The sequence below is a fragment of the Pogona vitticeps genome, chromosome 1 (assembly GCF_051106095.1).
Source record: "Pogona vitticeps strain Pit_001003342236 chromosome 1, PviZW2.1, whole genome shotgun sequence".
In the NCBI taxonomy this organism is placed as follows: Eukaryota; Metazoa; Chordata; class Lepidosauria; order Squamata; family Agamidae; genus Pogona; species Pogona vitticeps.
This window is the reverse complement of record NC_135783.1, coordinates 17253221-17270059: the sequence shown is the minus strand read 5'-3', so window position 1 is coordinate 17270059 and position 16839 is coordinate 17253221. Positions and strand designations below refer to the sequence as shown.

The following is a 16839-nucleotide window of genomic DNA, read 5'->3' as shown; positions in this document are numbered from 1 at the left end:
GGATAGGTTTATAAAGTGGTTTAATTTTTAGTAGCATAGGAGGGATGGTAAGTTGTTTGAAGGTCAGCAAAACATCCTTGACAGCTGGCAAGGTAGGTAACTAATTAATAGAAGTTAATACATCCACTTTGCAGGAGTTCATTCAAGGACCAGGTTATGTCTCTGTGGGGCTGCCAGGAGTTATCTGTTTTCATTGTTCGGGCAGAGATGGGCCCTGACCTGATTTAGTTGCAATGTCCATGTACAACTTTAATTTGAAATAGCATTTTTAGTTCCAGCGGCAAGTTGGCTTGGTTCTGGTAACACAGCTGACTGTTTTTGCAGTTAATCTGAGCCAACCACGTCCTCAGGACTTAGTTGCTGAGGATTTGATTGTAGAGTTTGCCATTTCTGAGGGGAAATTTCAAAAGAGGTCGACAATATAATTTTTCCATTTGCAAAAGCAATTTGTTCATAGATCCCTTTCGCCATGTTTGCTACTGTAGTCAAAAAGTCTGTAAAAAACATAAAGCTACTATAGTCTCATATCTTCTAAAAGTTTCTTTCGCATATCCTCTGAGGGTTTCTGGTCAGACATGCATACATGTATCACTTGAAGAAAATAGCTTTTTCAGCTGAAAAGCCTGACCTCTTTAAGGGGCAAGAGTAATTTATGTCTAGGGCAGCATTTCCTGTTTTTGAGTTCTGCAGAGGGAGAGGAAGGGAAAGAAAAAGACTAAAAAAGAGGGAGTGAGTGAGTTGTAAAATATTTAACAATGCATTCAAACAGACAAAATTCATCTGTCTTATACTGGTTGACGAGACGACCGTATGGATGGAGCAACCGTATATTTTGCTTCCTGGTATAGATTGTAGAAATATGGGTGAACAAAAAGAGTAGCTTACAACCCTGAAGCCAGTAGCCCTCTGTAAAAAAACAGACATCATTTTTTAAACAAAACAAACAGTAATCCAGGAGCAGTAGTTTTTAGTCTGCCAACTTGGAGGAGAGTCCCATAAGGCCACCCGGCCACCTTTACTTGCTCCATAATAATATTAAAGTCTGGGATACTGAATCCAACTTGGCTAACAACTGACTTTGCCCACACAACTTTCAATAGAGGGACCCTAATAATCCATTTAATAGCTTTCAGCTAGTTGAAAGTGGCTAGTTTAATTGCTTGATTTCTCTCATGTTTCCAGACTAGCTCTGTGTTACATGTCACATAATGTACATCACAGAAACCTTCAGTAATTCTTTCTTCTGCCTTGTAGAATGGAACTTCACAGACTTTCAGAAGACAACGTGCTTCTAAGAAATAAACTTCTGAGGTTTCAGGAAGAAGTGGAAGATGCTGGTGAAGCAAACATAAAGCACAGGTAAAAAAAAACCTTGTGGAGTTTTTTAGCTTGCAAGTCTTCCAGTTTAGGAGAATGAAGATTAAAATATACATTTTCTGAAGAGGGCAGTCACTGTAATAGGACGTTTTGGTAATTTATAAACTGAAAACCTTTGTGAAAGGAATGCAAGGGCTTAGATACATCAGTATATCACTTTAGCTACCACTGTCTTCCCAGGTATTTCCCAAGCTTTCCTCCTGCTTAAACCTTGCTTGTTAATTACAGAGGATTAAGTCTTATTTAAGGGATTAAATGTTAATTACAAATTAAGAGGCTTAGGTCTGGAGAACTATTAACCATTCAGAGAATCACAGACTTGTTTCTGCCTTTATTGAAGGCTGCAATTAGGAAAGGTTGCAATTAGGAAATGAATTCCTTCTAATGAATTATTATTTATTTATCCTGAAGGAAAAAAATAATTTTCACAGAATGAGTGGTATTTTGTATATGTATGTGTGGAGAGTGGTTTTTTTTTTTAAATCTTCTGTTACGTGCTGAAAAACTGTAATCTACTTGATGGATAGATGGCTGGCCGGCTGGCCATTCTACGTTGACTTCTCTGTGGGCGTGCAATTTTCAAGCAGATGCTGTATCTGAAAAACAGCCCTTGCACTGCTGAACTTGCCCACTCTTTGACTAAGGTATCACTTATTTGTGAAGCTGCATTTCCTTCTGCCCTCTTTATTTATTTATTTATTAAATTTATACCCGCCCATTTAGACCACGTCTACTCTGGGCAACTTACAATAAGAATATCATAAAACAGTTAAAAACAACAATTTAAATCAGTAATATTAGTATCATTCAAGATGGAAAAAGTATAGACAAAAATTAAAATAGAAAAGTAAAAAACAAGTATTGACAGGAGAGGAGGCCTGCCTAAAGAGCCAGGTCTTAAGTTGGCTGTTGAAAACACGGCCCTTGCACTGAAGTTGCAGACAATACTGACTCTTGTCCAGCCAGATGTTAGTAATGATTTAAGAGCCTTTCAGCGGAACACCCTTTAATCCTGGTCAGTATTCCAGTGGTTTCTGTGTGTCTTTGTCAGGGGCCACCTTGTGCACAGTCGCCTTCAACAGCAGGGGCAAGGGCACCAGGACCCAACCGACAGCACAGAGGGCCAAGTCCAGGCTCACACACAGACCAATTAGCCAGGATAGGAAACCAGAGCAGGATTGGGAGCAGGATTGCAGGCTCAGGAATACCAAAGTTCAGAGCAAGAATGGGAGCCAAAGCACAGAACCAAGAACAACTAAAGACCTATGTTGCTGAGCTAGCTTCCAGCAGGAAATAGGCCTTCCCTCACGACTCCCAGGTGGACCTCACGATTGCCCCAGCAGCTGCTGCCCCAGCAGGGTTTGATCCTGCAAACACTGGGCTTTTCCTGGGAATGAGCTGGCCCCGATCCTACAGCTGCCAGGGTGGTGGTACAGGGGAAGCCCTGCCGCCCCCCAGTTCCTGACAGTCTTTACTGTAGCACTAGCTGAATTGGAGGTGTGGAGCCAACAACCTTACAATTCATTAAGGATTCCCTCCATATTCCTTCATGGAAAAGGCTGCAGCTGAAATCCTGCCTGCTTCTGGAAGTTTCTTCAGTGACATTGTATTTACATATCTGCTGTTTGACCCAGGCTAGCTTTTGCATCATAAATTAAGACTTGCCTGTTACAAATTAAACAGAATACTTGTGACCTAAATCATGACCATAGGATTAGACTGTGTTACACACAGTTCTCTAAAGTAAGAGCTTGAAGGCCTGTCACACAGTTTGTTTCTATGTATAAACAGAGCATAAGGTTAATACTCATGTCAGTTTGCTAGAGGCACAAGCCTGCACGCAAGCTCTTACTTAGTTCTGTGACTTTGTCTGTTCCCTCAAAGTGCCAGTTTGTTTAGAGATACAGTTTCAGTGGTATCTTTTCTGGGTGGGTTGGATTGGGATCTTAGCCCAATTCCCATATGGCTCCCTTATTCTAATAGAACCCATCCTTTGAGAGATGTCTCTTTAACAAATGCAGAATAATAGACACAAGGAAGACTCAATAAATGAAGCCATGGCGTTGAGTTTGCAAGACCTAAGCAGGCTATTAATGATAGGATCTTTTTGGAAGGCATTAATTCATAGGGTCACTTGAGTGTGAAGTGACTGGACTTTACAAAACAGCACCAGGCCACTCTGCATCAGCCATCAACTTGATCTCTGGCAGTCCTAAATTCTGTTGGGGGTTTCCTGACTGAAACCCCCTCTTTCAGCCAAAAATCACAAGGCAAGAAGGAATGCCTGTAAAGTCATCTAAACTAACTCCATTTCTCTTGATGATATGAATGGTGTATTCAGTATTGTGAACTATGAAGCTATGTACGGTGTGGGCTGTAATTTTGTACTGTTTACAGTAACATATAATTTTATACTTCAGAGTATGTTTAAACAATAAAAAAGCTGGGTTAATCAAAAATTACGTGTAGTACAATTTTAATGATTTCTCCTCTTTTCAGGAAGCAAATTGAGGAACTGAAGATAGAAAAGGAGAAGGCCATGTATACAATAGAAGAATTAAATCAACTGGTAAAATATGCATAAGCAATCAGAACACAGTTATATCTTATTTCTCACAAGGTCTGATTTTGGTACTTGAATCCCTGCTCATAGCATCACAGGATGTTTGGATTTGCAGCTAGGGAGATCACATGTGTTATTTTCGGCATCTCCATGGGACTGGTGGCAGGTGAGGGGAAAAATATCTGGCTTTGACTCAAGCTGGAGAACTGGTGCCAGAAACGTGGGAAACTACCCTATACTAAGCAGACCATTGATTAGCCCAAGAGACATGGATTTGCCTGTTTGCTATCAAATAACATTTAGTTAAATTTGGATTTCAATAGAGATGGGCACTTACTGTTTTGTCCTACTTTGTACAAAGCTGTTGGCATGGCACCACAGGTGCAGTGCGCTTCCTTCCTCCCCCCTGCCTTACTCACAAGCCTAGGTGTGCCACTTGGCTATTCCTCTGTTGCTGGCTTTTCAGTCTGGGGAGAAGCCCACGCTTGCCTTCCCCACCTCCTCCAGCAGCCAAGCAGACAGTGGCTGAGCAGGGAGAATCCCTGTCCCGCCTCCTCGTTGGAGTGGTTGGCTGCCAGAGGAGGCTGGGAAGAGAACCCCGAGCACCTGCCTAGACTGGCAAGTTGGCAATGGAGGATCACCTGGGGCGGGGCACACCAAGGCTTGTGAGTTGGGCAGCCAGCTGGGGGTGGAGGAAATGTGTGGCACCTGTGGTATGAAGCAATTTGTGCCCATCTTTTAATTTCCTATGCTAAAACCCTGCACTGTCTATCTTGCAAAGTATCATTGCTTAAATATTAATTGGTGTTTGTCTTTGAGAGTCTCTTTGAAAGCTTAGATGTTATCTTGGAGTCTAGTAATTGGCTGCACTGTGTACTACCTGCAGTGCTTCTAAAACATCTAGTTGACTCTGCATTAACAAAAGCAAAAAAAAAAAAAAGCCTCCAGCCCCAGATGCTGATTTTAGTTACTCCTCCTGACCCTTCTCACAATCCAATGAGAGACTGTATGACACTAATGGGAAATTTAGGGCCACAATTCTTCACAACAGAGAATGTAGGACACGTTTGATGAGATGCTTAGGCTTAGGGCTTAATATGATTCTTTTCCTCTCCCTGCTAAAAATACACTCCCCTCCCCTCTCTTTTTTTTTGGGCTGTGTGAGAGCCACAGCTTTGAATGTCTGAAATGTCTTGCTTCAGAATCATCACTACAAAGAAGAAATCTTCCACTTGAATGCCAGGACTGATCAGCTGAGCCATGAACTCTCTGAACTAAGCAGCCTTAATAAGGCCAATCAGAATACAATCACTCTACTGAATCAGAGGTTTGTTGAGCTGGAGAGCCAAAAAGAGCACAAAGCTGCGGTTGCCAAGCGACTTCAGGAGGCCTCTGCTGAATTAACAAAGGAGCATCTTCAGCAGCAGTTGGCATGGCAGGAAGAAAAGGCTGTGCTGGAGGGACAGCTCAAGGCCTCTCGGGAAAAGGTAGCATTGTTTTAAACAGGAACTTTCAATTGTTCAGAACAACACATTGATTCATGCTTTAAAATCCCTCTGCAGAAATAGCAAACATTATGTCTACCCAGTCGTGGTAACATCGTAGGTAACCCAGCATTAGAAAAATAGTGAGGTAAATGAAGTTGACAGTAATCTCCAGTTCATTTTGGAGTGTAGGACTAGTAAAATTTTCTTCATTTACTCCACTGTTTTTCCATTCTTGTAGTACATGGGGGTGATCTTTGTTTGCTCAGTATATATGTAATGGCCAAAGATATGGATCATGATTGTAGAGTTGTTGTAGAGTTGTGTGGCACAAACGTCAGTGGTAAGCATGGATGTTTGTGATGCGTATAGGATTGCCTTGTGTTAGAGAGGGAATATACAACCTACTGTATATTCCAAATATACAACCTACTGAGAGATGATGTACAAAAATTCTGTAGCGTCTTGCATTTGCTTCCTTCTGTCATGCAAGCTTCTGAAGCTAGATATATATGTTTCCTGGGTGGAAGAATAGGGTTCAGTAAGACTCTTTAATGGTCAACCCTTCCTTCTGATCGTTGCCCTCTCTCATGTGCCCTTGTGTCAGTGGAGTGGCTAGATTGCTGGACTAGAACTCTGGAAACTTAGGCTCAAATGCTGACGTCACCATAAAATGGATCGGGTGACCTTGAGGCATATTCTCTTAGCCTACCTCTCAGGGCTGTTGTGAAGATAAATGGGAAGGAAGAGAGCCAAGTACTCTGGCTCAAACTCATCAGAGAAAAGGTGGGATAAGCATGTAACAATGGGGGGAGGAACCCACCTGTGTACCTTATTTAAATTGTAAACGTTATGGACATTTTTATGCTTTGGGATATACGTACTGTATAGTGCTAGCCTGCAGTTAAGTAAACGTGGGTTTTCTTGTACACATGAAGATGTGTGTTGCCTAAATAAACCCAAAGACTAAGCCTATAAATATAGCAGCATAATAGGTTTAATTTGTTTATCAACTGAGTAGTCTATTAAATTTGTTACACAATGTAATTTGACAAGAGCTTCCCTTCAAGGCCTAACAGAAAGAAATGACAGATGTTGTGAAACTGTCACAAACAAGGCTTAGTTTGCAGGACTTGATACTGAAGGATATCACTTAGCAACTGGTGTCCCTCTCCTTTTTCACTTGCTTTTTGAACAGACAAGCCAATTTCAAGAGCTAGAGATTGAACTGGAGTGTTTGACAAAGGAATGTCAAATGTTACAGTTAACAAAAGCACAACTGACAGAAGAGGTGGCAGACTTCCGGGATCAGGTAAGGTGATGCTGCTGTTCCAGCTGAATCTGGTTCAGCTGACTCTGACTTACTGTGACCAACACTGGCTGTTGCAAACAGGGACCTCTGCATTGTGGTAGCTTCCTGGGATAGGGGTAGAAAGACTGAGGTCGGGATAATAGAAATGTGTCTAAATTATTTACTATGCATAGAAAATACAGTCTCATGATTAAGAATTTCAGAGGAAAATGCTGTGGTGATGGTGAGGAATAGTGGTATTGTGGTTCATAATTGTAATAAATGGTGGTGTTAAATTATTTGGAGCTGTGTGAATACAGCATGGAAACAAATGAATAAAAAACCAGTAGTAAGGGGAGGTCCTAATAGCATTCATTTTTTCCATGTATTTTGCAAATACTGTAATCCCAAGTAGAAACTCATGCATTTCCAGCAGATTTTCTGTTTCCTCTTAACATTCCTTAAGGGAATTAAGAGTAGATAACTCTGGTATGCATTCTGTAGCATTTTCAACATTGTATGCAAACAATTTTGGAAAAAAACAAATGAAATGAGCTTTCCAAAACTGTTTACATAAAATATTAATAGATATGCATCACGTGTACATTTCCAACTAGGTACAAGTTTAAAATACTGTCTTGTTTGAGTGTTTTAAGTTTCTACATGCAGATGCCGATTACTTGTTACAATTTTCTGTGCAATATAGTAACTCTTGGTGTGACAGTATTTCCCTCCCCCCCCTTTCATTTTAGTTATTGGAAGCCAAAACAAGCTTAAAGCTGTCAGAGTCTCAGCACACGCAGGAGCTACAGCAATTAAGGGGCCAGGTGGAGAATTCTGTATCCAGAGATAGCCTTGCTGAAGTAGAAAACAGATTGGCAGAAGAACAGAAGACAGTTAGGCTGTTGGAAGGCAAGCTCAGTTTTCAGGCAGAGCAGATGAGATGGCAATTGGCCATGTATCAGGTAAGAAGGAATTATATTGCAAAATAAGTAGGTCTCATGGCGGGAGCATTTGGACGTAATACTCAACTCTCACTTACTGCTGTGTGCCTAGGCAGGAAGTGCATGAAGCCTTGAGCTTGTGTGCTTCCACCTTCTCCTCTTGTGATGGCGAATAGGAAGAAGAAGAAAGAACTGAATTTTACTTCAACAGATTCCACATTTGTCCTTGTATGTGAATCAGAGAACTAGAAAGCATTGTTTAAAAGATATTCTGGTAATGGCTACCCAAGCAGCAACAAAATCTGAGCTGTTTGTTGAACATACTCTCGAGTTCCTGATCCTTTTGTGATTTTATAGTGCAATACAGCAAATGCTCCTGAATGGCTTCACTTCCAGATTTACACATGACTTGATAAATGGGCTTGAGTTATTTCTTCTGAAATGACTGTTTAAAAAATAAAATAAAAATCTTCGGACTCCTAGATGTAAACAGAGTGAACGGCTCAAGAGTATTTATTTTATTTATTTATTTATTTATTGGACTTATATACCGCCCCATAGCGCTACAAGCACTCTCCGGGCGGTTTACAATTTTAATTATAAAGGCTACACATTGCCCCCCCCAGCAAGCTGGGTACTCATTTTACTGACCTCGGAAGGATGGAAGGCTGAGTCAACCTTGAGCCGGCTACCTGGGATTTGAACCCCAGGTCGTGAGCACAGTTTTAGCTGCAGTACAGCGTTTTAACCACTGCGCCACGAGGCTCAGTAGCTGCTCAAACTAACTCCCATGGTCTTATGATGTTGATTGCTGCCCCCCCTTTTTTTCTTCAGGAAGAACATGAGCACTCACACCGACTGATGGAAGAAAAGTTGGGGGAAGTGGAAATGAACCTGAAGAATGCACAACTGTTGCTTCAAGAAAAGATGACGCAGCTTAAGGAGCAGGTCAGTGCGAAAGGAAGGCTCGTCATTTTCTGTGAAGGGAGTGGGAATTAACGGGTCTGAAATTGAGGTTCCCATGATCTGCTACTTAGTGTTAAAATTACACAGAACCTGGGAAATTATACAGAACCTGAGTTGTTCTAAAGTAGTTCCTGTCTTCTCAGTCCATGTTCACTTTCTATAGTTTTATCTCTTTAGGGCCACTTCCATTGGCTTTGGCCTTTGAGCCTGAATGAGTAGGCTCACAGAGTGTCAAGAGTGCCTAATTGTTACATACAGCACTGATGTTACCTGTCTGTCATGGGTTTGGAGGGAAAGTTCCATCCTATGGGGAGTGGAAGGCGGGACATCAGGAGGAGGGGCTGTACTGTATATATATGTGGAGCGTGTGTGGAGTAGAAGGAGAAGAGCTGAGAGAAGAAGCTTGAGTGGGAGTCTGTGTGTCAGACAGGGTACTACTGTGTGTCAGTCAGTACCAACCTGATAGGTTCAGGTGTCTGTAGGGTTAGCCAGAACTGATAGGTTCAGGGTCTGTGCTTTAGTTAAATGCGTTCTGTGTGAACCAAACTAGTGTATGTATGATTGAGACTAAGCCACGTTACTGTATCTTATTCATTTGATCATTTTATTTTCCCTGTGTGTTATGTAAATAAACCTTGTTCTTTTATTTGTTAAAAATCCATCCCTGGTCTGTGTGACTTCTTATAGGGAATGGTTGGTGGCAGCTTAGTGAAGGTGTGGCATATCCCAGTAGGTCTGGGGTTGTCACATTGATTGGTGTCCAGCGTGTGGGATACGACTGGTCCAGTTGTCCAGTGGTCCAGCAAAGCCTTGGCAAGTGTGCCCAGAGCAAGGGGGGTCTAGTCAGGGACAATCTGAGGGCGCGTAGGTAATCTTCTAGGCGTACCTCACGGGGAGGTGCGCTAGTGGAAGAACGTGCCAACTGGGGAGACTAGATTAGGGAGCTCTGAGGCAACCTGTTTTGGCGGGAAAAAAGCTGAGGCAAAACTGTGTGAAGTAGCAGTGATCTAGCTTGTCTGCTGAGAGGCCTAGCAGAGGGGGGTAGACTCCAGCTGGCTACAGTTGCAAGTTAGTGCTGAAGAACAGCAGCAATCTATAGAAGGCTGGTTCTGAGGCAAAAGAAAGAAAAAAAAAGTGGTCGCTTTATTTTGAGGCTTGACTTTTGAGAGCAGCCTGTTCTGGGGGGGGGGATTATGCCCTTGACTCGAAGCCAAATGGCAGAAATGGGTGAAGTGAAAGACCCCCAGGTAGACCAAGGTTCTGAGGATGAATTTGGCTCAGTGCAGGGTGACAGCACGGGAGAACAGAACCCAGAACTCAGGAAAATGCTCATAGCCCAACAGCATGAACTGAGGATGAGGCAATTGGAAAGAGAAGAAAGAAGGGAGGAAAGGGAGAGGCAAAGACAATTTGAAATGGAATTGGAGAGAGAGAAAATGGCGTTTGAATTAAGAAAATTGGAACTGATGAATCAGAACAATAATAACAATAGGGATTCTGAGGGAGGCCAATTGTCTAAAACTGACCTGAAGAAATTCCCTGTATACCACAAGGGAGATTGCCCTGAGGTGTTCTTTTCCTTAGTGGAAAGAGCGTTTGTGGACTTCTCAGTAAGGGAAACTGAGAAGATGACCATTATGCGATCTTTAATCAGTGGCAGCCTGGCAGAAGTCTATGCAGAGATGCCAGAGGAACTGCTAAAAGATTTCGCAGAGTTTAAAAAACTGGTGTTTGCCAGACATGGGATAAATGCGGAACAGCTGAGGCAGAGATTCAGGTCCCTCACAAAGAAACCAGAGCAGACTTTTACCCAAGTGGGGGCCCAACTGGTGAGGCTGCTAGAGAAATGGCTATCGCAGGAGGGGACAGAGACCTACCAGCAGCTCAAAGACCTGATAGCGCTGGAACAGTTTTATTCAGTCCTGCATGGGGAACTGAAGTTCCAGGTGAGGGAAAGGAAACCGAAATCTGTGGCCGAAGCGGCCGAAATCGCAGATTTTATTTCCCAAATAAGAAAGCCCTTAGGTGCTGAGGGGAAATCGATAGGTAAACCCAAAGAAACCTACAGCAAGTACTCTCAGGGGCCAGGAAGAAACCAGCAAGGGGGAGGGACCCATGGTGAAGGGAAGCCCTCAGACACAAAACCAAGACCTCAGATTTTGGAGGGAAAACCAAAACAAGATGAGAAAGACTCAAAATACACCAGAAAATGTTATTTCTGTCAAGGAAAGGGCCATCTAATCTCAGAGTGTGAGAAATTAAAGCAGTTAAAAGGAAATGTGCCTCATGATTCGAGTGGAACCAAGCCAAAAGCTGTGTTCTGTGTCCAGAAAGAGCAAAGCTCCTTGCCACAGAGGGAGCCGGTTGCCATGGCTACTCAATCTGGAACAGTTACATCTGCTGATCAGGCTGAGGAAAATGGTCCTCTTGTGGAGGTCAGGCGCTGCTTACTTGTGAGAACAGATTCACAGTTGTTTGAAACAGCAGGGGTGGACGTAGGAATACTTGACCATCAGTATCGGGGGTTAAGGGATACTTGTTCCCAGGTGACCCTGGGCCATCCAGATATTATTCCTAGGGAGTATATAATCCCAAATGAGAGCATAAAGGTGGCAGGGATTGAGGGGCAGGTGATCTCACTGCCAGTAGCGGAGATACCTGTGAACTTTCAAGGCTGGAGGGGAGTTTGGCGGCTAGCGATTTCATCGACTCTGCCAGCAGCCGTGCTCGTGGGAAATGACCTGGCTGAACATGTGAAACGGGTGCTAGTGATTACACGCTCACAAGCCACCACGGGGACAGTTCAGGGGGGTAATGATGAGCCCGAGACGGAAGCAGGTGGGGGGAGTTCCGAGGCTGTGGTGGGAACCTTAACCACAGACAGCAGATTTGGACAAGAGCAAAAGGCAGACGCCACTCTCCAAAAGTGTTTTGAACAGGTGACAGACGCCCAGCTAACACCTGAAACCCCAGTGAGATTTCGAGAGAAAAAGGGAATTTTATATAGAGAGACCCTGAGGAATATCTCAAAAGGGGGAGATGGGATCAGAAGTCAGCTAGTGGTACCTGAAAAGTATCGCCCCATGATCTTAAAAAGGGGGCACTCTGACATGTTTGCTGCGCACTTCGGGGTGAACAAAACACAGCAGAGAATCACACAGAATTTTTACTGGCCTGAAATAGGGAAGCAGATCAAGGAGTTCTGTAAACAATGTGATGTGTGTCAGAGGCAGGGGAATAACCGTGACAGGACCAAAGCAAAGTTGTGCCCTTTGCCTGTGATTGACACTCCGTTCAAATGCATAGGGGTGGATATTGTGGGACCTTTGCCCAAGGCCACAAAGAGGGGGAACAGGTTCATTCTCACCATTGTGGACCATGCCACGAGGTACCCTGAAGCCATACCCTTGACTAACGTTGAAACTAACACAGTGGCAGATGCCTTGGTGGGGTATATGTCCAGGATGGGATTTGCCTCAGAAATAATCACAGATTTGGGCGCATCGTTCACATCGAAGCTCATGAAATGCTTATGGCAAATCTGTGGAATTAAGCACAAGGAAACCACTGCCTATCACCCTGAAAGTAATGGTTTAACTGAGAAGTTCAATGGGACTCTAATGCGCATGATTAGGGCTTACTTGGCAGAGAATCCAAACAATTGGGACCAGAAGCTGCAATCCCTTTTGTTTGCTTATCGATCAGTGCCACAAGCCAGTACCGGGTTCAGTCCATTTGAACTTTTATTTGGGAGAAGGGTGAAAGGGCCCCTTGATTTGATCAAACAAAATTGGGAGCAGATCACCCAGGATGACCCACAAGATGTTGTGACATATATAGACTCTTTAAGGAATGACCTAAAGAGAAACCTAGAGCTAGCAGCAGAGACCCTGCAAGCTCAAAAGGTCAGAAAGAAAGCTTGGGATGACCAGGAAGGCAGGGAGAGGCACTTTAATCCAGGGGAGGAAGTGCTTTGGCCTAGGCTCTGCAAAAAGAGCAAGTGTCAGCTGGGTATCCCAGAAACAAAATATTTGGGTCACATAGTAGGGGGAGGAGTGATCAAACCCCTAGAGGCCAAGATAGAAGCAGTTCGTGATTGGCCTAGACCCAACACCAAGAAAAAAGTCAAATCATTTCTTGGGTTGGTGGGCTACTACAGAAAGTTCATCCCGAGGTTTAGCGAGATAGCGACTCCGCTGACCGATCTGACGAGGAAGAAGACTGATGACCGCATCCCATGGACCAGCGACTGTGAGGAGGCGTTCCAGAGGTTGAAGGAGGCCCTCATCAACTATCCAGTGCTGCGTGCTCCAGACTTCGACCGGGAGTTCATCATCTACACCGATGCGTCTAACAGCGGGGTAGGAGCAGTTCTTTGCCAGGAGGATGAGAATGGTGACCAGCATCCAGTGTCCTACCTGAGTAGGAAACTCCAGAAAGGTGAGAGACATCTGGCAACCGTGGAAAAGGAGTGCCTGGCAATAGTCTACGCGATCCAGAAGGCCAAGCCTTACATCTGGGGAAGACATTTTATTCTGTGCACTGACCATTCACCACTGCAATGGTTAAAGACAATGAAAACCCACAATAGTAAACTTATGAGGTGGGCTTTAAACCTGCAAGACTATGACTTTGAAGTGAAGGTGGTCAGAGGGTCAGTGAACTGTGTTGCTGACGCCTTGTCAAGAAGACCTGAAGAATGAAGACGGCGAAAGAAACATGGACTATGTATATATTTTGATGACAAAAAGTCAAATGTGTCTGTTTATTAAACATGTTGGTTTGTATGAATAAAGGTAACTTGATGTATTGTAAATGGTAAAAGTTTAAATGCCTAATTGATATGTTTATCCTAGAGTAAGTATGGTATTGTATGTCATTGTATAACTGTTTTTGTATGTTTTGGATCCAGGTTGTTTTTTGGTGAAAAGCACTTTAGCTTTCCCCCTACAAAACAACTTATAAAGAGGGGAGGTGTTACATACAGCACTGATGTTACCTGTCTGTCATGGGTTTGGAGGGAAAGTTCCATCCTATGGGGAGTGGAAGGCGGGACATCAGGAGGAGGGGCTGTACTGTATATATATGTGGAGCGTGTGTGGAGTAGAAGGAGAAGAGCTGAGAGAAGAAGCTTGAGTGGGAGTCTGTGTGTCAGACAGGGTACTACTGTGTGTCAGTCAGTACCAACCTGATAGGTTCAGGTGTCTGTAGGGTTAGCCAGAACTGATAGGTTCAGGGTCTGTGCTTTAGTTAAATGCTTTCTGTGTGAACCAAACTAGTGTATGTATGATTGAGACTAAGCCACGTTACTGTATCTTATTCATTTGATCATTTTATTTTCCCTGTGTGTTATGTAAATAAACCTTGTTCTTTTATTTGTTAAAAATCCATCCCTGGTCTGTGTGACTTCTTATAGGGAATGGTTGGTGGCAGCTTAGTGAAGGTGTGGCATATCCCAGTAGGTCTGAATGAGTAGGCTCACAGAGTGTCAAGAGTGCCTAATGTCCAACTGCTACTCTGTGGATGAGAAGAAAGGGATGACCTCGTCACCTTTGACGTGATCCTGGCCCTGGAGATCTTGTTTGACCCACCCTCCATCCTCTGTGAATGGAATGAGGCAGGCAGGTCAACACCTGTGCAAGCTGCAGCAGTATTCTGCAGCTGATGCCTGTGTTAGAAGCCCAGCATCATCGGTTCCCCTAGCTGGCAAGGCCAGTGGAGCATAGATCCACTCTAAACTCTCTGTATTGTGTGCGCGCATGTGTCATAAGGGAGAGATCAGCTGATTTAAAAGGCTGTAGCAGCCAACCCCTTTCCTCAAAGGAATTTAACAAAGCGATTATGAAGGCAGCACTTATGTCCTACAGTTTTACTTTTGACATAACTATTTTAAAAAGTAGGAAAAAAATTATTCTCAGGAAAATGAAAACTGCTGTATGACCACATCCCACCCAGTGTAGTCAAGCCCCATGGGAGACATTACTTACTGTCCATGTCACACCCACCACTGTCCCTTCAGACTGATATAGGCAATCACATATGCCAGAAACCAAAAGAATGTGGAACTGTCACAAAAAGATGTAGCTCCTGCCGGTCAGACATGACCAGTTAATAAGCAATGAGCTTTATGTCAAGTAGTTCACAGAAAATGGATCAAAATAGTGACAACTGGAGCTCAAGAGTATTCTGCAGTGTGGTTGAGCCCCTTCCCACAAAATCTGACTTGCCCCAATTTCAAACTTTCTGATCCAATTTTAAAATGAATTTGTTACGAGTGAACAAATACACGTGTGGGTGGAAATGCATTTCTAATGAAATAATAGCAGCATATTTGGTTTCTGTAACTGAATTGTGATAAACAGAATGGTATTCATTTTCCTTTCCAGTTTGAAAAAAATGCCAGGTCTAACCTACTGCTAAAGGAGATGTACGTGGAAAATGCACACCTGATGAAAACCTTGCAGGTTGCAGAACAAAAGCAGAAGAGCACAGAAAACAGGAACTCAATTCTGGAGGAGAAAATTTCATCCCTGAACAAATTAATTAGAGAAGTTACTCTGGCATCCCAATAAATTTAATGTTTTTGAATTATGTTCTGTTGAACTGGAATAGACAATCACAACTAAAGACATTTCATTGTTGGCCAGCTTTGCTGTATTCTGGAAGTTGGTAATGCTGGTGAAGAACCTCTTCCAGAAGGCACAGTAACTAGCAGGGGAAAAGCATCTCAGGGAGACATTTGAAATCTACTAGCAAAAAATTAGACGCCCACTTACCTTATTTTTCCAATGGAAAATCTAGCAATTTTAGTGCCTTACGGATTATTTTCCCAGAAGCAAACATGTCAGCTCTGGTTGAACTAAGAGCATAGTTATTGTGAAAAACAATACTCTCCCTGGCCTCCCATTTGTCTATACACTGGTTTATATTATGTATATGTGTACAGTTTTCTATAAGTGTGTAATATTCATTCTTCAAATCGCATTCTATATATGGACAAATCTGCTCTAAATGAAAAGAATCTGCTGTGCTTTTTTTTTTTGCTTTAAGCAATAGTTTTTATTAAATGCTATTTATATTGCTTGTACTGCTTCATTAGATTTTATCTGTGTGTCTCTACTGAACATATGCCTGTCTTAGGGTAATGGAAAAGCATGTTTGTAATTGGAGTCTATATGAAGGCAAGATATATGGTTTCGGTGTTGCTCCATTTACCCAGAGGGTGGGGGGAAGACAATGATGTTTGTGTAGCTCTCTCCAATCTCCAACCAGTAGCCATCTGAAACCAGAAGAGAGTGCTATGTACAACCACAGGGACTGAGTCTAAACTCCATGGTAGTTATTAAGCAGGCCCCTTAGAAACACCAGTAAGTGTCAACAGTTCACAATATTTGAGTGTGTTTTTTTCTAGATTTCCCGGTTTGCTTGTATCTTAAATAGTATTTTAATGTCTCAATTCAGCCAATGAAAGCAAAATATTTTAATAATGCACCTTTTATTTTATCCTAGAACTATGTATGCTTTGGTTAAGAATAATCTTATTATACTGCCTCTTCTCTACCCCCCCCAAGCTGAAATAGCAGGAAATTCTGCTCCAGCCATGTCATTTGGAGGAGAACATACGCAGCAATACTGGAGCAATGTTAACTTTCATCTTTAAAGAACAAAGGCAATGTGTCTTTTCCCTGGGGGAACAAGAAAGGCAAAAGAAGAAAGTTACATCAGCAACTCTAACAAAATCTAGGGTCAAATCAAGGTCAGAGCAGATAAAGGACGGTCTAGGAAACTTGAGGAAGTTCTCTCTCTTCTGTTCCCCATGCAAGGAGATGCATCTTCTTGAGTACACGTTGAGTTTCACCCACTCGCTTCCAACATTTTGAAGATGAACCGTTTAAGAAATCCTGAAGGCACTATCATAAGTCAGCAGGTGCTGGGAATAAATTTCGGAAACGTTTTACTAGAAGAACATGCTGACTGAAAGCCCTGTTTAATGCTGCTTAAGGAAGGGAACACCTTCCATCAATTACTTGCTAATATTTTCAGTTGGATGATATGTTTTTCAACTGAAAGTTCTTGTAGAGGAACTGTGGTAGAAAGTGTATGCTTGGTGTGGAGTGGCTGGATGTGGCATAACCAAGCACTCAAATTAAAAAAAAAAGAAAGAAAGTGGAGGACTTTTCCTGTAAGACTACCAACTAGAAGCCAGACTCTCCA

The 16839-nt window shown here is 42.8% G+C and overlaps 1 protein-coding gene across 4 annotated transcripts in view; it reads left to right on the top strand.

The window, feature by feature from the left end:
• Window positions 1–15708, top strand: part of NINL (ninein like) — a 60537-nt gene extending 44829 nt beyond the window's left edge. For all 4 annotated transcript variants that reach the window (XM_020794771.3, XM_020794773.3, XM_078382827.1 and 1 more), the window contains 7 exons: window positions 1255–1359; window positions 3877–3946; window positions 5143–5427; window positions 6623–6736; window positions 7468–7680; window positions 8494–8607; window positions 15012–15708. In XM_020794771.3, the coding sequence (XP_020650430.3) occupies window positions 1255–1359; window positions 3877–3946; window positions 5143–5427; window positions 6623–6736; window positions 7468–7680; window positions 8494–8607; window positions 15012–15197 (1087 nt within the window). In that variant the 3' untranslated portion in view covers window positions 15198–15708. The remainder of the gene's footprint in view (window positions 1–1254; window positions 1360–3876; window positions 3947–5142; window positions 5428–6622; window positions 6737–7467; window positions 7681–8493; window positions 8608–15011) is intronic.
• Window positions 15709–16839: the final 1131 nt, after the last annotated feature.